Source organism: Nicotiana tabacum, chromosome 6, assembly GCF_000715075.1.
Source record: "Nicotiana tabacum cultivar K326 chromosome 6, ASM71507v2, whole genome shotgun sequence".
NCBI lineage: Eukaryota > Viridiplantae > Streptophyta > Magnoliopsida > Solanales > Solanaceae > Nicotiana > Nicotiana tabacum.
Genome location: NC_134085.1, coordinates 114,405,896 through 114,431,812, shown reverse-complemented (window position 1 = coordinate 114,431,812; position 25,917 = coordinate 114,405,896). Strand labels below are relative to the sequence as shown.

General features: G+C 36.1%; 1 protein-coding gene across 3 annotated transcripts in view; it reads right to left on the bottom strand.

Moving 5' to 3' along the window:
• Nucleotides 1-1,354: 1,354 nt before the first annotated feature.
• Nucleotides 1,355-25,917, bottom strand: part of LOC107793828 (uncharacterized protein At3g06530) — a 39,887-nt gene continuing 15,324 nt past the window's right edge. For 2 of the 3 annotated variants that reach the window (XM_075255192.1, XM_075255194.1), the window contains exons 10-39: nucleotides 25,063-25,145; nucleotides 24,824-24,943; nucleotides 23,997-24,071; nucleotides 22,976-23,144; nucleotides 22,755-22,888; nucleotides 22,568-22,660; nucleotides 21,106-21,286; nucleotides 20,717-20,811; nucleotides 20,461-20,613; nucleotides 20,224-20,377; nucleotides 18,768-18,901; nucleotides 18,475-18,556; nucleotides 18,141-18,303; nucleotides 17,007-17,082; nucleotides 16,745-16,918; nucleotides 16,579-16,650; nucleotides 16,348-16,452; nucleotides 14,582-14,671; nucleotides 11,083-11,294; nucleotides 10,761-10,962; nucleotides 10,492-10,674; nucleotides 10,112-10,207; nucleotides 9,966-10,033; nucleotides 9,542-9,893; nucleotides 8,226-8,441; nucleotides 7,133-7,813; nucleotides 6,626-7,035; nucleotides 5,595-5,853; nucleotides 3,976-4,146; nucleotides 1,355-2,121 (exon numbers count right to left, since the gene is read on the bottom strand). In XM_075255192.1, coding sequence (XP_075111293.1) covers nucleotides 1,891-2,121; nucleotides 3,976-4,146; nucleotides 5,595-5,853; nucleotides 6,626-7,035; nucleotides 7,133-7,813; nucleotides 8,226-8,441; nucleotides 9,542-9,893; nucleotides 9,966-10,033; nucleotides 10,112-10,207; nucleotides 10,492-10,674; nucleotides 10,761-10,962; nucleotides 11,083-11,294; nucleotides 14,582-14,671; nucleotides 16,348-16,452; nucleotides 16,579-16,650; nucleotides 16,745-16,918; nucleotides 17,007-17,082; nucleotides 18,141-18,303; nucleotides 18,475-18,556; nucleotides 18,768-18,901; nucleotides 20,224-20,377; nucleotides 20,461-20,613; nucleotides 20,717-20,811; nucleotides 21,106-21,286; nucleotides 22,568-22,660; nucleotides 22,755-22,888; nucleotides 22,976-23,144; nucleotides 23,997-24,071; nucleotides 24,824-24,943; nucleotides 25,063-25,145 — 5,234 coding nt within the window. In that variant the 3' untranslated portion in view covers nucleotides 1,355-1,890. The remainder of the gene's footprint in view (nucleotides 2,122-3,975; nucleotides 4,147-5,594; nucleotides 5,854-6,625; nucleotides 7,036-7,132; nucleotides 7,814-8,225; nucleotides 8,442-9,541; nucleotides 9,894-9,965; nucleotides 10,034-10,111; nucleotides 10,208-10,491; nucleotides 10,675-10,760; nucleotides 10,963-11,082; nucleotides 11,295-14,581; nucleotides 14,672-16,347; nucleotides 16,453-16,578; nucleotides 16,651-16,744; nucleotides 16,919-17,006; nucleotides 17,083-18,140; nucleotides 18,304-18,474; nucleotides 18,557-18,767; nucleotides 18,902-20,223; nucleotides 20,378-20,460; nucleotides 20,614-20,716; nucleotides 20,812-21,105; nucleotides 21,287-22,567; nucleotides 22,661-22,754; nucleotides 22,889-22,975; nucleotides 23,145-23,996; nucleotides 24,072-24,823; nucleotides 24,944-25,062; nucleotides 25,146-25,917) is intronic. The other variant, XM_075255193.1, reaches the window with a different exon arrangement.

Genomic DNA, 25,917 nt, shown 5'->3' with positions numbered 1-25,917 from the left:
CTTGCTAATAAAGATACTTGAAATAATTTAGTTTAAGTAGAAGTAGCATAGTAGGTTTTAGGAATTAGTATTTTGAGTTTAATTACTTGTTGGCTCGTAATAGTTTTCATAATTCCAAGGCTGAAAGAAAATTTAGTGCATTATTATTTTTAAACTTACCAAATAAATATATTTTCCACATGTAAAATTTATTCGGTACGGTTCGGTATTTTTTCGATTTATTTTTATAAAATAAAAAACCTACCCTAATTATCGGTGTGGTTATAGATTTATATAAAAACCTACGGTTTCTTAAAAGGAAACCTAAAAATCGGTTCGGTGCGGTACGGTTCAGTCGATTTTCGAATATCCATTTACACCCCTACTTCTCGGCTCTGTTAAGTGTCCAAAATCATGGAGCCAAAGTTACTTCCTTTGCTGGTTGTTCTTGAGTTTTCTAGGCTTTAATACTTAACAAATGTACATCATTTTTTAGCCTTAAAATCGGCTCCAAATTATGATTTATGGGCACTATTCTTTTGCTTTCCTCAATCATCCAATTTTTCGATCTTTTACTCCATATTCCATCTTTTTCATTCTTTTTTATTAATTCATTCATCAACTGTTTCATTTAGGCTCAAACATCCGAAACCAACTAAATTAAAATAGCTAAGGCTATTAAATCTTACATAAAGAACGTTAAAACTCAAGAAAATATATAAATAAGCTGGCAAAATGCTAACTTATCACATGCCAATAATAGCTAGGTTGAGTACTCTCAATTAGCAAATGAATGTGGGACCAACAATCCAATAGATGCATGTTATATGTTAGCTCATAGACTTTTGTCAATAAATCATGATTATTCTCACCTCATTAAATTATTTGACCATGGTAAAGTTAATATAATAACAAACTCAGTGTAATCCCACCTGGTGAGGTTTGAGATAAGTTGATATACACCAATATAAATATTCGATGGAGGAAAATTTTCAGGGGTTTTGCCAAGAAATTCAACAAGTTTCCACCAGAGTAGGACTTTAAATTTAATTTACCTTTTTGATAACTTATTGGACAAAAAAAGGTTAATAATATTCCTACTGCTTTTTCTATAGTTCAACCAAGATGAAACCCAACGAATTTAAAAAATTAAGTTGTCTAAGCTCATGATGTTAGATAATGAAATGTCAAGTGTATTAAACGGCAACTACTTTATCCTATGCAAGCAAAAAATATCAGGTGAAAAAGATCATGTCTGAAGATCGAACTATTACGGAAGATCCACAATCAAAGCTTTTCAGGCTTTCGCTGCAACCATAATGTTTATGCCCGAGGGGAAAAGTGAAGGAAGCTAAAGAACAGAAAAGGTAACTGCTTTGGGCTTGAAAAACAATTGAGTATCCACCCAATGAATTTAACAAAATACTTACTGTTTGACAACAGTAGTGTACTAATCTGTTTTACCTTTTCAAAAAATTTGCCTTCTATCTAGAGGGGAAAAGAGAGATGGCGAGAAAAAGAGAGATGGCCACAACAAATCGTGTTTGTATATACATCTTAACAAGAGGCTATACTATCCTAGAAAATATCCTACATAACCGGCTACAAAACATGAGGGCATTCTATCCTAAAAACGTCCTAACCAGCTACAAAATTATCTCGAACATCCTCAGATTTCCGAGCTCTGTGCACAACTCATAAGTAGGGAAAATATGATATCAGCCCAGTACCCAGTTTTTCCAGTCCTGCCAAGTGCTGATATATTTGCATATCTCGACATGCAGGACTAGAGAGTGCAGAATGCTGCGAGGTGCTCATTAGCTTTCAACACAGGAAGGGGCCAGAAGGCAAGAGCCCTACACTGCACACCCTTTTCTGTAGATTTCACAATTGAGTTAGATCAATATGAGTTCAGAGATACTGACGTAAGCTTTCACCACTCATTGATTCCATCTCCTTGAGAATTTCTTGTGCAAGAGACTTGACAGGAAGCTCAACATCTTCAAGCAGTTCCCCAAGGAAGGGAATGGTCTCGGCCAATAAGACCAGATATTCTTCTTTCAGATTCTCCACCAGATATTTCACAATTCTCAACCCCAAAATCCGGGAGCGCAATTTCTCACTACGAGTTTGCATTAGCACCTGTATAAATAGTGTTAACAGTCAAAATCTCTCTGAAAAACTTTATGGTTTCTTAAGCATGCCAAAGGAGTGAATGAGTAATCAAATCAGGACGAGACAAGGTTGACAGGTTTTTTGCATAAAAGATACTCCCTCCGTTTCAAATTAGATGAGGTACTTTCTTTTTTAGTCTGTTCCAAAATAAATGACACATTTCTAAATTTGGAAATACTTGAACTTTAAACTCTTCATTTTATACCCTTAATGAGAAGTTTTTATAACCACACAAATGTCATGGCCCCACAAAGCTTTTACCCCTTAAGCTTTTAAAACCACAAGTTTCAAAAGTCTTTTTTTCTTAAACCCCGTGCCGAGTCAAACTACCTCATCTAAATTGAAACGGAGGGAGTATGTAATTAATAAACGCCTAAAAGACTACCATTTCATGCATTTATCCAATTTAGCATGTCGTTCAGCAGGTCGCAGGTAATGTCTCAGGAGCAATGAACAAGAGAATTTGATGATTAAACAGAGAATTGAGAATTTATACCCAAAAGCTTGCCAGGATGAGCAGCGGACTTAACTTTTTTTTTTTGGGGTAATTCCCGCAACAAATAAGTGTGGGTTTACAACAACAACATATCCAGTATTATCCCACACTTTGTCCTAATGGGTTTAATTTTCCATTTTCTATTTAGTATTATTAAATACAATGAATGAACAAAACAAATATAGAATAAGATTTTGGATGCAATTAGTTCAAAGGAGTTGCATGATAGAGAAGAAAAAAGTTGATCTCTTATTACAGCCCATACCAAAAGTAACACAAATGGCAAAAGTCGACTTAGGAGGACCACTTTAAGCATAACCAAAGGACTAATACGTAATCAACTGACATATGATACAACTAGGGGTGTTCATAAAAATCCGAAAATCCGAACCAAACCGAAAACCAAACCAAACCAAACTGACCAAAAAAATTGATACTTTTTGGTTTGATTTAGTTTTGGTTTTGAAATTTAAAAACCGATCAAATTTGGTTTGGTTTTGGTTTTAATAAAAAAAAACGAACCAAACCGAATATAGGAGTAGCTATTTTAAATTTATTATTACACCTATATATATGTATACTTTTATACAAAGTTTCAATAATTTTATAGTAAATGTTAATCGTTTGCACTTTTAGTATAGGTCTTTACCTTTACATTCTAGTTTGATTGGTAGTTTTCTTTTGTTAAGTGTAAGAATCAATTTCATGTTAAATATAATATATTTTTAATTGAGTTCTTAAATTATTCATCACTATTTGATTCAATTATCATCAATATATCTTGGTAAATAATAGATTTCTCAAAGGGCAATTGATTTGATAGTGTTACGTTGAAAATGTGGTCGCCGAAATGTGTTTGGTAGTGTATGTCTTATATTTAAGAAAAAACCGACAAATAACCGAAAAAACCGAAAAACCGACATAAACCGAATCAAGAAAAAACCGACTTAATTGGTTTGGATTGGTTCTAATATTTGAAAAACCGACTTACTTGGTTAGGTTTTTTTTTAGGGAAAAACCGATCCAAACCGAACCATGAACACCCCTAGATACAACCCGATTAGATCAGCAGAAGTCATTAAAAGAAGTACTGAATGGATCTCAGATATCAGCTGGAGAGGAAAACTAGAAAGCAAACACAGAATCTATAGTTTTCTCATTCTCTTCAACAGAGGGATTCTGGGGGTCAGTGTGATAGAAGCTTATACAGATAATTAACATGAAACAGAATTGATCCCAGGAAATTTTCCAATGTGGTCCCAGAACAGAAAATAGATAAATAGTAAATAATAAACAGTGGTAAAAGTTAAAAAAATTGTAATCACCTCATGGTTTAGCGGTTTCCAGAGTAGGTCAGAACCAGCAGTTACAGCCATCTGACCAACACATGCAACTAATAAATCATCAACAACTTCCACTGATGGCACATTTGGATTTTGCACCAGGGTAGCAGGTGGGTCTGTTACAAGCTGTGACACTATTGGTTTTAAAAGAACCTAATGAAACACGAGGAATGTCAGTCAACTGAAGGGAAACTATGAAACAACAGTCGGAAAAATTTATGCCACTTTCAGCTGTACAGCTAGCAAGAACCTACCTTCTGCTCATATTTAGCACAACACACATTCTTTACACCTTATATTACCACACATTTTAATAACAGTATCCAAAGCAACTTGTATTATGTTGGATGAAAATAATAATCATATAATCACTACACCCATACGTTCTCCGGCATTCAGAATATATCTTGGTTTCAGGTTAAATTTTTACCAAACAGGTGATGATCATGAACCCCCCCCCCCCCCACACACACACACACACGCACACACACACAAACAAGGGAAAAAAGGATCAAAAGTTGTAGAACCTTAAGAGAATATATGCCAAAGTTTGCACGTCTAGATTCATTGTTAAGTAAGAAAAAAATAACAGAATATTCTGTAGTATATGTTAAGATATTACGTATTTAATTATAAAATATTTACTTACCTTATTAGGCATTGGAAATGATTCCGTGCCATAATGTACGTAACCTAAGACAGGATCATGAACATTATTAATCAAGTCAATGAGAATTCTTCTCTTCTACTTTTTCGCATGGTATCAGAACCTCTACAATCTAAGTAAAGACTGAAATAGCTTCCACCCAGCATCGGACAGACTCATGTTTTCTTCTTTCATTATCTTTTCAAGCGACCTATGCCGTTCATCTCTTCGCTGACCATTTCGGCATCATCCCACTCGATGATTGACAGAAGACATATTTATGGGCCATAGTGACTGCAAAAGCAACTAGCCTTTGATTTATTACTTAATCTAGTAAGAGTAATCCTGGGTCAATCTAGTAAGTTCCAAGCATACATATGTAGCCTAGATATACCAATGCAGGCACAAATTGGAATTGGCAAATATATTGATTTGACAAAAAGGTGTCATTGACGCCTTGAAAATTTTTTGCGGAGATTCAAAACTAGCTCCATTTCTAATTTTAAGAAATGCTGGGCAAGACATTAATTTAGTTATTCAGGCATAGAAAGTTAATCTGGGCATACTAAGCAAGAAACTGACAATAAAGGATGAGCTATCCATACCACCATTAAATATTTTTTTAAGAAGGATACTAACATTTACAATTGAAGCTATCTATCTTACAAATACCATACCACGGTATAATCTATCAACAATAGTGACATATATGTTAAATAAGGACGTCCTTAGCAACAGAAAACAAACTTACTCATCGACTGTTTCATTCCACAAATGTATGGGCAGACAATGAGATACATAAAAATGATACTAGAAGAATATCACATATTGTCAAGAGGAGAAAAATGAAAAACTACTTGTTTTACTAGATCAAACAGTAAACGCAAACAATGATATGGTAAGCTTCTCCGAGTATACAATTAACAGAGAAAAAGGAATAAGCAATCTAACTTACCTGAAAATTTGCAGAGTCCAGAAACTTCAGGGTCCCTGTATCATACAGGAAAGACTTATGCAGGGTGGACAAAATCAAAGCTCTTAGATGCCACACACCGATGGACAATCCACCATCCGCATCCTTCTTCCGGCTACTGGCTTCCTGAAGCTTGACCTTTTTTTTCTTGTGGCTTAGAGCCAATTTTGCATCTTCAGCATCCATGAGATGTCTTACACAGCCGTCAAGCAGATACTTGAAGTATGGTACAAACAATGATCTGAGGAGAAACATAAATATCAATACCTAATATTCTCTGAAGTATTCCAGCTAATAAGCATCACTTTACAAGAGTATTATTGCAATAATCTCAAACTTTTTCCTAGATAGTGGCTCAACAAGAAAAGATTCATAGTGAAGCCAAGGTGCTATAACAAACAATAAGTTCCACATCTATAGCCATAATTGTCTCAAAGAGGAAACACTAGCAACGAAGGAAAGGAATAGAAACATAAGAAAAGAGTAATAAAAAAGATAAACAAGCTTTGGCATGGATGAAGGCCCAATAATAACGGAGTCCTCCTAAGCATCATAAGCTTGTGGTGGGCGGTCAAAAACAAACTGAACCATGTAGTCCATTAGCTAAAACTACTGTTTCAGGGACCTGGTATCAGTCTTATTTTATAGAAGAAACCTCCTCTATTAATGAGTAGCAGAAATTTCTGACCGTACTACCAAAATCTCAACAAAAAGCACCACTTTCACCCCTCAAAAAAGGTAAAGAGAGGAGGGGGAGGGCGGGGAGAGGTAACAGCAAAGCATGGCGGCGAGTGGGGGAGGAATAGGAAGGAGTGATATGCCAAATGCATCGACTGAAAGTTGCGAAGTCACACTGTGACCTTCAGTATCTGCCCAAATTTCAACCTTTCTGTCAAAGTCATCATCCACATAAGATCTAATGCAATTAGCAGAATTGTATGTCTCGGAACCAAATTCAATTCCATAAAGAAGTGACCATGGATCGGAAAAAATAAAAGGTGCTGATGACTCACCTATGGCTTTCAGCTAGATTGTTAACCAAGCCATAGAAGGCAATAGAGCGATCAATACTTTTGGTCCCTTCATTTTCATTTTCTTCAACAATTGATTCTGACCATTCAATACTCCTCATGAAAAGAGGTTTGAACACTTTTTCTGTAAGTTTCATGGTAAGCCTAACCAGTGTATTAATGACATTCTTCTCAACAGCATCAATATTTCTAACAGCAGCAGGGTGCTGACGTCGCAGATCAAGAGCTTGCAAGCATAAGTCGAATATCCTTACATGATAGGCATCAACGGATGATCTATCCATAGCAGCCACAAGGTTTTGTATCATTTCAAAAGCAATCGATACACTAGAATCCCCGCACGTAATTGCATCAGAATATATCCTCAACAATGGAGAAAGTAAAAGACGAACCTGCTCAATCAATGAGTAGAAGAAGTTCATGGTAACCTTCTAAGTACTGCATACATGAAATCATACCATAAGAAGAAATGCAGTAGATGAAACTTACAGGGACCCTTTCAGTGATTAGCTTTCGCACAGAATCAGCTTTCAACTTCAGTTTTGGTTCTGCCGTGGAAGTGTACTGAGGCTTCAATAACATAAGTTCCAAAATATCACCGAGATATGGATTTAAAAAGGCACCAAGCTTGTTTACAACTGCCTCTAGGGCAAGTAGAATAGACATGGAGACAGAGTCATTCTGAATCGGTGAAACAACGGAAACATCACCATCAGTTTGCTTGGTTTCTGCTGTTAAAGCAGACAAAGCATTGCGAGATTGCCTAATCATGCCTTCCATGACAAGAGGCAGCTGATGTAGCGCCTTTGGCCCTAACACATTAATCAAGGCACCAGCTGCATGAAGACAACTAGAAGAAACAGCAGAATTGTCCGCACATATGCTTTTACTAACAGAATCTAAGCACAAGCTAAACACTGAATTATCTGAAGGAAACCTGTTTGCCAAAACTTCCAATGTTGACACTGCTGCCAGTTTCAAAGAACTACTTGATTCGCTCTGTGAATTAACTAATTTTAATATCTCAAGACACAAGGTGTTCAGCGATTGCAAAGAATTTGCGTCCAGATGAAACCATGATCTCCTCACATTCAAAGCTGGACCCCTTTTTTCATGCTTTGAGTCAACTAACCCAGTATCCTTCACTGTCTCAGACAAAGTTCCAAGAGCCTGTTTATAGAAGACAGAGATCAGATTACATACAAGAGAAAAACAGTATCACCAAGGGAAAACTGAAACTGAACCATAATAGCTTAACAAGACAAATTCCAACAACATCCCTTTCACATGTCACATGCTCAAAGACATTTTATTTCAAAGAATGAGACTCACTAGATTATATTATTTCCAGCAGGAAATAGCCCCAAAGTTGAGGCCCAATGCTGAAATCATTTTAAATTTTAAACACTGAAAACCAGAAAATTTGACAAGTTTATAACTGAGAGATTGCTCGATCCACCATGTAAGACATGTAACGTGCCTAAGCTCCCAAAGATAGCAGCCTTCACAAGTGTAGATAATGTTTTCTGACTGGGAATTCTTTCTTCTGAATAACAATGACAAGGATAAGTGTCTACATTACCTTCTTTCTCACACATTTGTCCACATGACCCAGCAACTGAACAATTGCTTTGAAGTATATGGAGGGTGTAAGTCGTTTCGTAACAGCACTTAAAGTGGAATTCATATATTCCTTTAGCTCCTTCCGGAAAACAGAAAGAGCACCTTTCTGCTTTCTTTTCGAGTCAACAAGTTGAAGATGATAAACAGTTTCGTTCATGATTGCCCCAATTGTCAACTGCACCAGCAATAAAAATAAATGGGTTAAGGAAAAAATTTATGCAAATGCACAAGAAAAACAAGGAAATATTATCCAAACGCGCATGAAAAAACAACAGCTAAATCTGCCATGGCATTTAGGTGATCAAATCTCAGTATAAAAGGCATTCTAACTCAAAGCAACATGGCATCTAGCCAGAGGCGAAGCAAGAATTTGAAGGTTATGAGTTCTGAATTTACCACGGAACTCATAACTCATCTTATTTATTGGGTTCGCAATTAGACATTTGTACATATTTAATAAATTTCCTAGTACAAATACAATGTTTAAGCAAAAGTGACTGGGTTCGCCGAACCCACACATAATAGGCTAGCTCTGCCTCTGCATCTAGCTACATCCATGCAGCATACACAAATCATATGCCCCAAAAGTTGTGCCAATGCAATCATATATCTATAGAAAGCTAAAATTAGTCCAATCATTTCAGAAGTTTGTTATAAAAGGCAAAGCTTAAGGACCTAATTAGGGAAAGGAAAGTCAGAATATTGTAGGTAACATAAGGACAATGGCGTCTGCAAAGAAAACTCCAACTACAGTCCATGTATGACACTAACCAGATACAAAAAGAAATAGCATAAGACAAGAACTTCAACCAATTATATTACTATACAGCCAAGCGCACGTAAGAAATATTGTGGTATATAGAAAAGCTTTAAAGGCATTCCTGAAATTTCTGGATTCCTCCATGCTTTGCTGAATTTTAGATCAAGATCTCAAATAAAATTCAAAAAACAATTATAACATAATGATCAGTATATGAACCCACCCCACTAAGTGGGATTATACTGGGTTGTTGTTGTTGTTGTTGTTGTTGTTGTATCAGTATATGAACCCAAAATATTTCTTGCAAGGATATTAAAGAAAAAGAGAAGGCCATTGACAGAATAAAATACCCATCTGCATACAAACCCAAAAGATTCTATTGCATGCATACAAGAAGAGGAGGCATCATTCCATAAATTAAGAAGCAGTCACACTTTTCATTTAGCAAGAGATCAGGAGAAATTCACAACCATTTATTGAACAGTTGGGCAAAAGAAATTACAAAAGATACAAACCTGAATGTTATCTGAATCTTCCCCTGAATCAAGCTTAAAAGCAATTTCAGGATTTTGGAGTTTGTTTGAAATGAAATACACTGCAACTAGCAGCTCCATGAAGTGTGCTGCATCACTGTCATTAACTACTATTCGCTGAAGAAGCATCAAAATTGAGGGAAGCCATACTGTGCATGAATATTTTTCCAACAACTGCACAGCAAATAAATATTCCCACTGTGTATTTATGAGTGAAATTGAGTAACTCAAAGATGGATCACTTCTGTCATGCAAGGAGGAGCAGTTTCTCGCAACTAGCGAACGAAATAGGAGGTAGAGCAATGATCCTAAACTAACACTCTCACCCAAATGCCTGCAAGAGAAGAGTATTAAAGAAAATGATGCAGCCAGAGAACTATCATAGCTAAAAATTTGAACTATGTACCTCAAAACGTGCACAATCATTGAAATCCTCCGGTGTTCAGAGACCTGCGGCAGAATATTTACAAAGATCTGGAAAAGCAAACATTCACAGAATCAGTAATAAGTTCCATGAATACAGCATCTACCAGGGGATGCTACCCATATTACCTGAAGCAATGCGTCGGCACTGTCAGTTTTAGACAACCAACACGGTACAACAGCAGATATGAGGTCCTCAAATATATGTTGAAAATTGTTGTCCCACTGTAGAAAGATAACTTAAGGATTTAAAATCTCGTGAGAATGACATAAATATATACACACTCAATACCATAAATGTAGTGTTCAATTTCAAAAATTTTGAGCTTCTAGTTTCAACTACAGTTTCAACATGCAGACTGACATGTGACTCTTGTGTAACATGGTGTTCAATTTTCCAAAGTCAAATGTGATGCATAAATGCAGAACAGTTAACACAGTACAGGAGTACTGAAAAATAAGAGAGGGGCAAAAGGAAAAGGAAAAAATTCATATGCTCAAAGAAAAACCTGAGTGACAGCAGATTCCCCAATGATGACAAGAATTTCCAAGATATGGTCTAAAACTTTTTCTGGCTTAGCTCTGGAAATAGCAGATAACAATGAGAAAATTTGATTGCGTGTGACCATACTGCTCACAGAACGGGCACAATTAACAAGTAGCTCAACGTCAAAGTTCATAGAATTCTCATCCTGACAAAACCATAAGTAGATGTGTGGATAAGGAGCCCAAATAACTCAGTAAAACACATATATACAAAAAGGGCCTTCAGCAAAACCTCAGATGTGACACTAGCAGCAATGTCTTCCAAGATAAGGAGCAACTCCTGTTGGATGTGAACTGCAGCATCAGATATGCTCTGAGAGTTTTCAGATGAAGCATGATAATGTAAATCATCCTGGTTGGCAGCCAGATGGATCCACTCATTATCAATGAACGCATTGTGAAGAAGCTTGAATAAGGGACCAATGAGAGAAGCTCTACAAAATGATTAATGATACCGTCAACAGCAGTAAACAAGGGTGTCTATAAAGGTAGATAAGTCAAATTGACTAATCATGTATAAGTTAATAAGATGATAGCATGACAAGTTAACTGACCTGTTGTCCATGTCTCTCTTCAATAGCAACACATCAAGCAGAGAACCAACAAAATCAACGACATTTCCACCTCCCAGAACAATATCAAGGCAAACATCATGGTTATTGTAGACAATTCCTTTCTTTTTTTTCTTTTCATGCCTCGACCCAATTGACCAAATTTTCTGCTCACAAATGAACTCAAGAATCTGACTAGCAATCGAGCAAGTGATCTGGAAGAAGAAATAAGTCAATTCCCACTAGCTACCGTTACTTTGCATTGAAAAGGAAAACTAACCAGAGACTGAATTCTACAAATTTATTAGTTCTCCAATTAGTCTTACCAAGCGGTGCACGATATAAAGATACCAGAGGCTCCATGGCCATATATAATCAAGTCAGACAAATAAGTAAATCTACTTGCAAAAAGGAGTCTCTATCCGGGTCTACAACCAGTATGTTATGTTGTCCATATAAAATTATTTTAAATAGAAGATGATGAAATAAAACAAAACAAAACAAAACAAAAAAAAATAAGCACCTGCATCTTTTTAGTTAAATACTATTTCAAATTTTAGGCAAAAAGACAAATCACCTGCACATAGTAAAATGTCATAATTTACATTGGGTGCGGACAAAAGAAGAAGAACAAAGATCTAAATGTCATTGCTGAATATAGAGCAGGTGGAAGATACACTCCTGCTCTAGCAGGACTACAAGATGATTTGGCACCAACTTAACTCACGACGGTGCAACAAGGCAGATTAATAACTCTAACATGCTTAATATTCTTAACAGGGGTGGCTTCAGTTGCTAATTACTTAAGGATATAGAACTTTGGAATTATAACACATAATGAGCCACAATACAGGATGTTATACATCAACGATATCGTGATGGCAAATCTGACCATTGTCATCAAATTCTAATGTACAGCTTTAGAAGAAGAGACAGTCAAAATCAACAGCAAGTACATAATTATATACACTTCCTACAAGGTACACAAATTGTCTAATCCTCGGTCAGTATAGAAATTTATCTTCATGTAGTAGTCCCCCTTGTATTTTTATTGTCTAATCCTCGGTCAGTGTATATTTCTTATACTGTTGTTATTTTTATTTTATGTTATGGTATGTTATTTTATTTTATTTTATGTTATTTTATTATGAATCTATGGATAGTACTAATATATCGTCTCTTGTCGCTTTCTTGAGCCGAGGGTCTCCTGGAAACAGCCTCTCTGCCCCTCGGGGTAGGGGTAAGGTCTGCGTACCTATTACCCTCCCCAGACCCCACTAGTGGGATTATACTGGGTTGTTGTTGTTGTAGTAGTCCCCCTTGCTTGTGTCACAGAGAAGCAATTTTAAGCAACAAAGATAGTCAGATAGAATATTGTCTCAGATCATTCAATAGACAAAGATTGTCTTTGAACTATTCTATCCTGTCACCCATCCAGACACAACACATTTTTGTGAAAATTATACACCTCTATAACATCTTTTCTTACCCCCACCAAATCCCCAAACTTGATACAAAACTGATACTGATTAGGAATGGAACAATAACCAAATTTGCTGAAAGACATCTGCAATATTCTCTTAGCATTTTCTGATAAAGCCAAATAATTTGTGAATGTATGGGAGACGTATAAAAGAAGTATACCAAAAAAGAAGAGAGCCTACACACAAATATGCTTGTCTACAAAGCACACCTAATGTTCTATCCAAATTGGAACCTCATGGTTTGCGCTGAAAAGAAACCAAGAATAAGAGGATACTCCTCATATTTACAAAATCAGTTTCTACACCATCAAAACCCCTCCTATTCTTAGCTCATGGATTGCGGTGTATATTCTACGGTTTAGCATACGGACAAAGGTGTTTATTATTCAAATTGACTGGCAGAAACTGACTCAACCAAAAAGTTCAGTTTATCTGGTTTTTCCGGTTTTAGGTTTCTTTTCGGTTGTTTTTTATGAACATAACAGCTTTCCACTACAGGTTACCGCTAGTGTTTGCATTCTCCTCTCCATTCTGTCCGCCAATGTCTCCTTAGGTGGCATTGACTCACTAGAGAAATGAAGAATCTACTCACCATTCTGTGTTCGTTGACATATCGTTGCTTATGAAATTCTGTAAATTGGTATACTATTTTCCTTATTGATCTCAGCCTAAACACTCTTTTGCGTTTCCTACACTGATTAACATTATTTTCTGACAATCGCATAGATGAATTTTTTTTTCTTAATTTGCAGCTCAAGGTACAAAATAAGTGATTTCAGTAGTGTAATAATCATCCATAGAGTTAGTCCCTTACTCCCTTTATCACTAGCATCAGCCAACTGCTTATATTTTGCCTTTCTCTGCACAAACATTTACATATCTGATATTGAGTAATTCAACTATCTTGTCGTTGTCTTCAGAACGCTTTCTTGGTGTCTGATCATTTGCTTCACGCAACCCACAATATGCTCAGGCTCAGCTAATGATCTCATCTTTCTGATTTCTTGCATAATTGTTGGTTTCAATTTCATATACACGAGAAAGATACCTTTTTTTATAGAGGAATGATTCCCTTGTCTGAGAACAGCATTTGTGTACTATTCACGATTTGGAGAGCACAATGATCAAATTCTAATTTTTCCACACAAATTGAAGTATATCATTGAGGTGTACAAGATCAGGTAAGACTGGATTCTCTTTACCATAAGAGAACGACTTTATGTATTTAAAAAAATTGTAATTTTAAACAAGACTAGTTGGGTCCCAGACTGGAAAACTGAATTGAGAAAATCAAACCGAGAAAAGAAAAACTGAACAAAACAACGACGGCGACAATCAAATAAACTGGATCGAGTACCAAAAAACAAGAGACTGAACCAACCGATTGAACACTCCTATACATTACAATGTAGAGGAGATGTAACTGAGGTTAACTACCACTATCACATGACACAAAATTAGGGTTAATGGACTTGTATGGTCTTCTCAATTACAATTGGTTATTGGGATTAAGTCTACCATAAGCTAGAACGCGGAGACCATATGAAAGCCTTAAATTTTTGCAGGTTCCAAATCAAACGAAGCTAAGCAATGTTCTAAGGGTTATTCGAATGTACTAAGTGCCAAACAAAAATCTGCATGTGAAGACACTGATAGATTCCCAAGTCTATCGTTTATTGCCGCGAGCATTCTCGCCTATGTGCTTTGTACATAACCAACTTGTCACCTATATGCTTTAGTTAAGATATAGACACATTGTAGTAATTAGTAAGTAATTATGTAGGCAAGACTGCTTGCTGCAAAAGAGTGCTTTTCAAGTCACAGAACACAGAGTTGGACTTTGGATTTGGGTGTTCTATAGACACATTTTCCTCATTTCAATGAGCTATATTAGTTTCACATAGACTTCTTATAAGTGAATGTTAATTGGTGCCAGATATTCTGCAAAATAAACTTGGAACATGCTCAGACAATGAATAATCACTGCAAATAAGATGAGAAGAAAGTGTGGAACATACATTAATGCGAAGCAAGGCTTCTCTTGTAGCTTTTTGTATATCCCCATTGGTACTGCGAAACAAGACTACAAGATGCCGAAAGACAAGATCCTGAAAATTCAAACCATAACCATAATCAATGACATTGACAAATACAAGTTTTCAGGAAACATGCTTTTTGTTCAAATTTAAAAAAAAAAAAAAAAAAAAAAAAAAAGAGATTCAAGTTCATGAACTCTACCATCGGAAAGAAGAGAATAGCAGCAAAAGTAGTCAAAGAAGTCTAGACAGTATGAAGAATGAAGCATCCACATACTAAGCAACTGAAAAGAATATAATAATGGAGGAGAAACTTTCTCCTATCAGGTATGCATGCACTACCAACAAACTAAAGAACATAATAGTAGCAAAAGTAGATAAAAAGAAGCCAAGACAGCATGAAATACCAAAAAGAAATGCATTACTCAATGAGAAGTATATCTTTATCAGTAAAGATTGAGAAGAGAATCCATGAGTGATGGAGAAAACTCTCTCCACTTAACCGTTTATTCCCTTTTTTTCACCAGAAGTGCCAGAAATGGAATTATTTCTATGGTTTCCCCTTCTTATCCTCTTTAAGGTAGCAAACTTGAAGAGGCCATCACTACATTGCCATAGACAATAAGAAAACGTGCTGCATTATAAACTTATGCTGGCTGGTCAGTAGACCTACAGAAACACAAAGACAGTTAACCTAAAAACAGGCTTAAAATGCATTTACCACAAGTAAACCCTTAAAATACTAGACTCGATGAAAATTCTCAGATTGTTTTTTTTTTTTTGATAAGGTAAATTGTATTAATCAAAAGGGAGAAGAAACTCCCGTATACAAGAAGTATACCAAAAAGTAGAGAATTTACATCAAAACATGATTCTCTACAAAAGACGCCCAATCTTCTATACAAGTAGGGGCTATATGAGTGCACCAAAAAGCGATCAAAGATAAAAGACTATTCTTAAGATGTGAAAAAGGAGACTCAATCCCCTCAAAAGCTCTCCTATTTCTCTCCCCCAAACTATCCACATGAGAGCTAACGGGCGAACTTCCACGCCTTCTGCTTTCTTCTTCTACGGAAACCGGCCCAGCTATATAACATTACCTTTAACGTGCTTGGCATCACCCATTGAACACCAAAAAAAATTCTCAGATTGTTTACATGGCATAATTCTGCCCTGAATCCAATTCAAGCAGCGCAAGTACTTTTTCAGGTACTCCTTCCGTTCCGTTTTACTTGGCATGTTTGCCTTTTGCATGCCCTCAAGAAAACGTCAATTAAAAGGAGAATTTGACTAAATTACCCTTATTTATTCTTTCAGCTCAATTATTACTTGTCTTCCTTTCCCTACATTAATATACTCCCCATTTATTAGAGTAAGGGTAAAGGTGGAAAAAATAATTAATTCTTTCTTGATTTCTAAAATTACAAGTATTTTGGAACAACAATTTTAGCAAACATGACAACTAAATGGGAATGGGGAGTATATATCAGGCAATGGACACATAGCAATAACCAAAAGAACAGCTTCATATATGCAAAATAGCCAAACAAGAAAAGAATACACACATATATACAACAACAACAACAACAACAACAAACACCCAGTTGCGTCAATCAGCTCTCTTTTTTTCTTAACATGACATCCTTTGGCTCGCTAAGATGAAAAATCCATGAGAAAAAATGAGGAGAAAACTGCTTCAAATCACTCTTTGCATATAGAGCAAAGGTAATAAATGTGCAGTCATTAACCTGAGTGCCAGTCTTCAGATTTGCGTAGAAAGAATTGCTAAGAACCCCCAGGACAGTCATACAAGGCTTCAGAACAGCAGGGTCTCCGGACGACACATTGCTGACCTAGGGCCAGAAAGTATGGCATATTATCAATCAGAAGATACTTGGAAGGTTAAGCTTCATCAAAGTACAAAAATCTACATAGGTACATGTCCAAAAGGTGGGAGTGTAGGATAAAGGTCAGCTAACCAGCAAGGCCTTTAATATTGGGTCCAAGAAGCCAAGGTCACCAACAGTTGTAGTAGAAGGCATTAGACACATCTATGAACAACGACAATCCAAGTCAAACTTGTGAGAAGCTTAGATCAACATAATAGGAGCTAATAGAAGGGATGTAGATATTTTACAATTTTACCTCCAGTAGAAGACAAAGAATAGTGACTTCAACTTGTGACAGCTTATGGCATGACTTGTCAAACCGAATATGGCATTTCTGGCGTCTATCAAGAAGATCAAGCATTAATGACTCAACACCATGAACACGTATAACCCTATCTCCAACGCCTTTAAGCAACGACAAAATCTTCAGCTGCAATACAAGTTGTCAACAGTTGTAGAATATGTCAAAATAAAATAAAGCAAAACATTGCATGTATAAACATATTATCAAGGCCAACCTTAGCATACGCAGAATATCTAAGGGCAGAACCTATCAAGAAAGCCAGGATTTCATCTTTAGCAGTCTGATCAAATCTGCAAAAGGAAAAATAAGCAACCTCCATTAATGCAAGGTGATTGTACATAAGATGATGTTGACATCTGACAAGAATCCAAGAATGAGCCTTTCAACAAGCCCCAAGTCTAACAACCATTAATAAAAACCATTACCTATCAACAAAAAGCCAACCATCATTAATAACAGATTCTAATAAACAAATAAATAGACAAAGCTCAAGCTACAGCGATTATGGTTATTTATACATAAAACTGTCTTCAGCGGAAGATTTTTCAAAAGCATTACAAAAAAATTTAAAAAAATTCCACAACAGGGTCTGTTAGGTTTATTCTCCTTCCCCAGAAATATTGACCTTGTATTGACTGCAAAGTACACACAGCTGCATGTTTTAGAACAAGTGGTAAACTCCTCTAAAAGTTACAGAAAAATGTAGAAATAAGTTAACAACTATGACTGAGTAAGCATGTCCGAAAGGGGAAAGATCGCTGGAGATGGTCACAGCAATACCAAGATACAACTAAGCAAAAATGTTTGCCAACTTCGAGAGATAAAAGCAAATGTTAACATAGACCCAGCCACTACAGGCCTGAGAAAAGTGGGAAGGCAATCTTTTAGAAAAAGTTAAACTGTAAGGCTCTACAGAAACCTCCACAAAGCTTTTCAGAGTGTTAAAAAAATTTTAACAGTGGCATGCGATCCAGCTTGCATGTACCTCGACTCCTTCACCGGGTACCTGCTACCTCCCACCTCCCACCAACATAGGTACCGGGTAACTTTGCCCACCAAGACAGATGAGAAAAAATCACTGGTCGTTTTTTATCTCCAATTGGGTTTGAACGACCACCCATGGTTTCTAGCTGCTTCATTGACCACTAGGGCACACCCTTGCATGCAAGTTCAACAAATACATCAACAAATCTAGATATTACTAATTCTATAATAAATGCTCAGATTTCCTAGGCTTTGGTCGTGCAGTAACTTGCCAGAGAAATGCAACAGAAATATGTCCGATATTAGCAAAGAATGCAACATTTACTGCAAAAAGTGATGGGTCTTATTGGAGCACAGAGCCAACCTCTTTCCAATATTGTGTTGCACTAAGAGAGAGTCGTTGGACGAGCCCAGCAATGATGAAAACAATGATGAGAGGACATTTTTATCCGATATTAGCAATCTCTTCTGCTGAACTATTAAGCCCAATAGTTCTCCCAAAAAATGAACCCAGACAGCGTGCAGACCTGTCATTTTGCATAATGTTAATGCCATATGGAAGAGAAAGACGTCATGAGAGAACCTTTATTTTTTCCTGGGGTAAAGAACTAAAATGTTGATGTGGGAAAAATACCCCGCACAAGAGTGGTACACAAAAAATAGAGGAGAGTTGACTGACTTATGACTGAGAGGAATACCATTTTTAGATCTGGATAAATTAACACGCGACCACAAGGAGAGAAGTCCATCAATGGTGTTCATTGCAGCTGTGCGCACATCCTATATATAGAAAGAAAAGTATGTCGTTTACATACGTGAAACAGAACACCATCAAAAGCATAGGCAACAAAATGTTTCCTCTTTCCTCTGTTAAAAAGACAAGCTAAAATGTGTCCCTTTTTACAAAAGAGGTCAACCTGAAAATTTGCTAGGAAAACAGTCTTGAGTTGTTTTGCTGAAACACTCTAGATCTAAGAAATAAATGCAAAACCTGGTTATCACTTGATAGCGGAACTAGGATCGAAGGAAATTCAGCAAAGAGTTGAAAAGTGAGACTCTCATCCGGACGAGCGCAAAGAGACGTGCAAGCATGAAGACTTCCAATAAGGACAGAGGCAGAAACTCCTGCAGGATCAAAACAATCAAAAATATAGTAAAACAGAATAACACAAATCCTCAAGGAAGATCACAACAGACCAGCGAATGAAAAATTCTATACAGTTAACTGGACCAGAATGACCATCCTCACCAATTTCATAAACATCAAGGAAGCATCTCTGCCATTATAACAATCTATTATTCAAGCAACTGTCATGGACCCCCTTTTCTGAAACAACCCTTTCTTAAACTTCAGCAGACCTCCCACTATTGGCAAAATTAGGAAGTTCAATCACTTTCAAAAGTTACCCTAAAGTGCATCTTTGCCGTCCATCAATTTTGTTCCCTTGATGTGCAAAGTTCATATTTCACAAGTATCCTTGAGAGACCATACAAGATACACATAGTATATCCATACAAGCCTGGAACGCTAATCCAGTATGAATGTACTCTTGAGAGCAATATCGCCCAATTACTAATCAAGAACTCACTAAAAAGATTGACAAGGTTCATTTCTTTCTCAGAGAAAGAGAAAGTTAACAACGAAATCAATTTTTGCTGGAGAAAAGGAAAGGCAATGGACTGATTGCCCAGAGAGAAAAATTGACAAGGTTCTTTTCCAGAGAACTTGTACGAACTTTTAATCTTTTAATAGCACATTTACTAGTTTTACTTCTTAACTAAATTTCACATATTATAGATGAGGTTGAATGTAGTTTCAACATGCTTGTATTCTACGGATGCTTTTAGATGCTAATGTTCTTTAAGAGCTTGCATAGCAACCATTTCATTTTAGCAGAAAAACTTGTAATTCAAAGGACCTTAATCTCAGAAGAAACTACCAATCAGAATAGCGAAGTATATATGCAAACTTGAACCAAAATGTTCCACCATTACTGAACGCAATGGTTTCAGCAGTAATGGACAGGTCAGTGTCTATCCAGGAATTGATAAGCTAAGCCTCAACAATTGATTAATGACAACTGCATGAAAAGAACTTTTTTCAATCGTTAACTAAAAGAGAGGAATATTAAAAAGGATTGATGGTAAAATTAGTGATAGCAACACATGTTACCAAATAAACAAGAATGTAAAGGAAACATTGTCAAAACCTCCCTCAGTAAAGAACTTTGAGAGAAAAGTAAATTTACAACCCGGAAAAACAATATCCATGGGGTTATTAACAGCAAATGTAAGGTAGGAGCCTTTCCAGGAATTCATATTCTCAAGTGTCAAGATAGGACAGCTTAAAAAGGACGGAATGACAATTACAAGGAACATAAAAAATGAGTCTGTAATAACAACACTCAAACAGAATGATGAAGAAGTTAAAGGATCTGTCTCAAAACCTTCATCAGTAAAGAACTCTGAGAGGAAGTGCGATGTCTGGATCCTGCATTTTGCAACAACATTACACAGATGCTTCTTAAAAACATGGTTCGTGCTGGATACAATAAGAACAAACAGTTCCCGAAAGCAGCATAACCAGCTCTCTTTCTTATCCTGCAAATGGAGACAGGAAATACATCAGGTGACCAAAAAGCAGGAAAAAAATAGATAGTAAAAACAAAAAAAGGGTCACCAACCAAAGGTCCTGTTTCAGCAGCCACTTTATTAAATGATCCAAGCAGCCTCCAAAACAAGCTAGTAAGAATTTCACCGTTGAGTACTTTCGGGTTGGTAGCATCCATATGTTCAATAAGTCCAGCAATGTCTCCCTCCCATAATCCAGGGTTGAACTGTGATTGTGTAAGGTAGGTAATTAGCAAAAGATGGCGGCCAAAAACCAAGCAACATTTATCTGCTGCTGTGAATGGCAAAAAATCACAGCATAGCAGCTACCTCTTCTGAAATATTCCCTGCAGACTCATGCAACTCCCACTCCATTCGGAGGATAGGAAAGCAAGTGGCAAAGAAGGTTGAAAATCGAGTATCTCCTAACAATGAAGGGGAGGAGTCAAAAGTAAAAAACACAATATTTTCCAAAAGAAAGTTGCAGTGATCTAACATTAGAATTCTAACAGTAAAGAGCAAAAGTATCTCTTCAACTCACTCTACACCTTTGTCAAATATTAAAATTAGCTTGTATAGTCCTGAGTTTTTGAAATTTGAATCAGTAGCAGAGCCAGGAACTCTAATAAGGAGATTGAAGAAAATGCAAGAAGGCAACACCATAGTCAAGAATGAAAGACGAGGATAGAGTGCGAGCACTACCGCAGTCATAAAATTACCTGTTTCGAGCAGCGTGAAAGATTGCAACAACACCAACAAGAACAAGGTTTTTGACAGTTCCAAGGTTTTGCAGCATTCTACTAGCCAAGGAAAGTATTCCTCGGGATGTGTTGACAATGCTTTTGCTAACACATTAATGTTTTCCACGTTCATTGAGGATATTTTCCCAGAATCTAATTTCTGAATATAAATATAAAAAAATGCAAGATTAGTTCAATGATCGTTCATTTTCTTTTACGAAACTTAAAAGAAGAACAAAAGGTTCGGTTTAAGATTTTTCACGATAAAGTCTTTTCTTAACAGTTGGGACATTCCAGTCAACCTCCCATTGCCCCAAAGGTAAAGAAAAGAGAAAGATTTAATTTGTATGGAATAGGCTTCTGCAATCATTTATATGCTAGCTCACTAAAAGCAAGTCTCAAAAGTTGATTTCTGCACATTATGTTATGCACACATATTTTTACATCCGAATATAAAGAAAGAAATAAACCAAAATACTCATTGCAAAATTAAATAGCAGTTGGAGTTTGTGACTACCTAGATTACTATGTTCAGATTCTACAGAACAATTACAGCGGCCGGTAAAACATGCTATGCGAGAAACTGAGCACAACTGGAAATTCTAAAAACTTAAAAGACTTATAGCCTGTTTGGCCAAGCTTCTCAAGACAAAAAAAAGTGCTTTTTTTCCCAAAAGCACTTTTTTTTTCTAATTTGAGGTGTTTGGCCAAGCTTATTTGGGGAAAAAAGTGCTTTTGGGAAGAAGCAGAAGCAGTTTCAGAGAAGCAGAAAAAAGTAGCTTCTTTCCAAAAGCAGAAGCAGAAGCAGTTTTGGCTTTTCTTCTTACCTAAAATACCCTTAACAAAATATAGTATATACCAAAATAACCCTTAAACCTAATACTTAGGATATTAATTTATAAATATTTCTTCTTATTTTTAGGAAACTTTCTAATATATAGTGTCTTTAGGGGTGAATGCTTTTATATTTGTTGAAGGAATTTTAATATATTTAACTTATATTAAAAGAATTAAGTACTTTTTAATTTTATTTTCATATTTTACTTAAATAAAATGAATTTTTTTTAATTATTGCATGTAATAACAAAATTTTGATATTATTTATTTACTTATAATATTAATTATTAAATAAATCTATTCATGTCCTTATTCGTAATTTGACACTTAAAAGCACTTTCTAACAAGTTTGGCCAAACACAAATTATTTCTCAAAAGTGCTTTTCAGACTGATTAGCCAAACACAAACTGATTCTCTCCAAAAGTACTTTTTTCAAAAGCATTTTTTTCAAAAGCACTTCTCAAAATAAGCTGATTTCTCCAGCTTGGCCAAACAGGCTATTATTTAAGGTTTCAAATCAAGACTGGCAATCTTATCATTATCGGATGAACTGCTATACGATAATAAACAAGAGATACATGGCAATATAATAATAACCATTACCTTATCCAGTAGAGAAACACTGACCAGATTCTCATAGAAAGGCCACTTCATTTGCTTGGCCATTTCAACCGCTTTCAAATTTAATCTTTGGGTCTGTATTAAGCATCAAAAAAGAATAAAGTAATCAGCAAGCTAATTATGCAAGATCTGGGGCTAAAAGGGAACAAGTGAAACTCTTAAATGAAACCTTTGGAATTATTATAACAAAGGGAAAAACTAATGCCGCCACCATCTTCACATATTCATCCTCATCTAGCACTGTAGCATGCTGGAGGCAAGACAGAGAAACATCAACCGCAACTGAGGCACCACGAGATGCACCTGTAATTTTGAGGAGTTAATGCAAAAATGCTGGCATATAAAGGTCCAATTTGGGACAAAATTCACCAAATGCAAAATTCAACATACTTGATGCTAATATCGCAATGCATCTTTGGAGCACATTCTTGAATGCATCAATACGAAGTGGAGCACTTATTATTTCGGGCAATGCCTCTAGATTTAAAGCTGCCTGAACAACAGTCAAATCTTCATCATAGAGCCGGCGTAGTATAGCATCTTGAATGGTGCCAAATCTCTGAATGGAAGAGCAGATATTAGGGAAATGTAGTGGAAAGAGATTCATCAATAGACTAATTCAATGCACCTCATAAAATATTAATGCAGAATATACGAGCACCAAATTCTAGAGAAGCTCACATACCAAATAAAATAAACCACCAAATTACAATTATTTGAAAAGACACAGCTGCACGCAACAACCAATTAATATTGCAAAGTCATGTTCCAGTAAAACTTTTAAAGCACAATTCCTTCAACCATTTCAAATGGTGCCAAGTAACACAACCACCAAAATGAAGACTAGAGCTTCCCAAACATAGTACAAAGGCATTTTCTTCCCCATTACAGAACAAAGCCATGTCTTGTAATCCGGAAACGTCCCAACTGAGGAAGTTAGCATTCAGCAACCAAAAAATTAGGAGCATGCTTGATGTTCAACAAGCTACATAAATAGCTGAATGTCAGAAAGAAAATCATCAAGAATCACATCAGTATAAGCTAAACTTTTACTGCGACGCTGCGGTCTTCAACATATTATCTCATTTTGCTTATGGTAAAAATGGCCCAAAGATGAAGTCACCACAGAAAAGTTATATCAATTATTCATGTTAATAGTTTGATAGGAGTATATCTAATACACAAAAACTGAAGATCTGCTCAATGCCTTGGTAATTCAGAATACAGCTCAATTGCCAGAACCTAAAGCTTTGCAGACACTATCACATAAAGAAGAGTAACAATACCAATTTTGCTTATGATCTTATTGGAGCATCAATTTCTCTCCGCACAAAATCAAGGAACGACAGAAAAGGACAAATAGTTGAGAAACGGAGTACAACATATCTAGATTAATGGAATGACGCATTACCTGAGAGTCAGCTGCTTCAACATTTAACATACCACGGACATCCAGACCCAGAAGCGCAGATCGTCGAACCTCTGCCTGCAAGTAAAACACAAATAAATGCATAAAAAATAATAGTTTGTACCAAAAACAACTGAATTTGATCTCAGAAGTTCTTTAAAACAACAAGTAAAAGTACAGACTCATAATGATCTATTCTTTAAAACAAAAGTTACAAAGTACAGACTCATGATGATCTATTCTTTAAAACAACATTTACAAAGTACAAAATCATTTTATATTGAAAAATGACTGCACTTCTTCAAACGCCAATATCACTAGGTTCATCAGTTGAAGAACTCATTCATACTGGTGAAGTGTCTTTAAAGATGGGTGACTCCATTTTCCTGGCTAACTTTTTAACTCAAAATACCGACTGGAATGCAACACGGGTGCTATCTTTCTGTCTGTTTTAATTCTTTATGAACTTAGGATGCTTTTCTTGCAGCTAGAAAACTAGCAATGGGGGCGAATCGCCACCCATTCCGGTCAATTTAGTGGAAAATATCATATTACTGCCAACAAAGTGCTGCTGCTTTGAAGAATGCTCCCAATTATCAGGGGGAAAAACCAAGGTTTCTCCCAATCATGCAGTCATGCTCATGTCTTTCATGTATTTGAAGATGTGAAGTGCAAAAAATATTTTTTCTTTTTTTTTGGGTAAAATATCTTTTTACTTTATCTTCTAGCAACACAGCACTTACACGGAAAAAGATAAGACGAAAGTAGCCAACCCAAAGGGTAAAGCCATCAAGTAGAAATATATAATATGGAAAAGTAAACAAATATACCTTTGGATGTTCCAAGGCAAACCAAACTTTTGAACCAGATATTTCATGTGAAAGATCCAAATTACAGTTCAACATCCTGATAACTATTTCATAGTCATTTTGGGACCGCAGTTTAACATCCTGCATGCAAAGAAGAAGAAAGATATTTTACACTGAACCACACAATTACCCCATAAATAAGAAAGGATCAAAAACATCAGAGGATATGGAGATTGGAGAGGCAAGCAACAAACACGAACCTCGATATATCTGTTAACAGCTTCACGTGACTCAAACAGATATTTCTTAAGGAGAGAAACCAATATCAGATTGCACCGGCTCCCTGACAATTATAAGCATAGAATGATATGAGAAAGAAATACAGGCGAGCAAAAGCAGAAAGAGGAATATTATTCAAGAAGTACAGGATCTGAGAAGCTTGCGCTTATTCAGATATGCAGGTACAGAACATCAAGAATCAACATCATTAAGGCTGAGCAAAGTAGTAGTGTAATACTTGCATGTTTCTTCCCATAATACCCCCTTAACCACGACAAAGTAAAAAGGTAAAAAGTCACCACCTAACAGAATGGGAGTTTATTTCATTTCCACTCTGCCACTTATTCCCCTTTCTCCCCCTCCCCTTCTCTTGCTTCTTTTCTTTGTAGCCAAATTCATTTTTTTCCCTTTTATCAACATTTAATAGATATTGTAAGCACAGACCTCAGACAGTGTGTGCCTACTTAACTAGTTATACCATATATGACATTTATGTACATCATGTTGCAACATCAATAAAAAGTATTCTAAATGTAATAGGATGAATAGATGGTGGGCAAGCTAATCTTACAACAAAGTAGAGCTGTATCTGCAGCTGCTGAATCATTGTCCTTCAATATTCTCAAAGATGTGTTAAGCAGCTTTGAGATCATATGAGCTAAAAAGTCTAGAATAAGTATTTAGTTACAGAGCATCAAGAATCTATCACTAAGGGTGCTTACATGTTTCTTCCCATAATACCCCTTTAACAACTACAAAGTAAAAAGGTCACCACTTAACAGAATGGGAGTTTATTTCATTTCATTTCCAATCTGCCACTTAACCCCCCCCCCTCT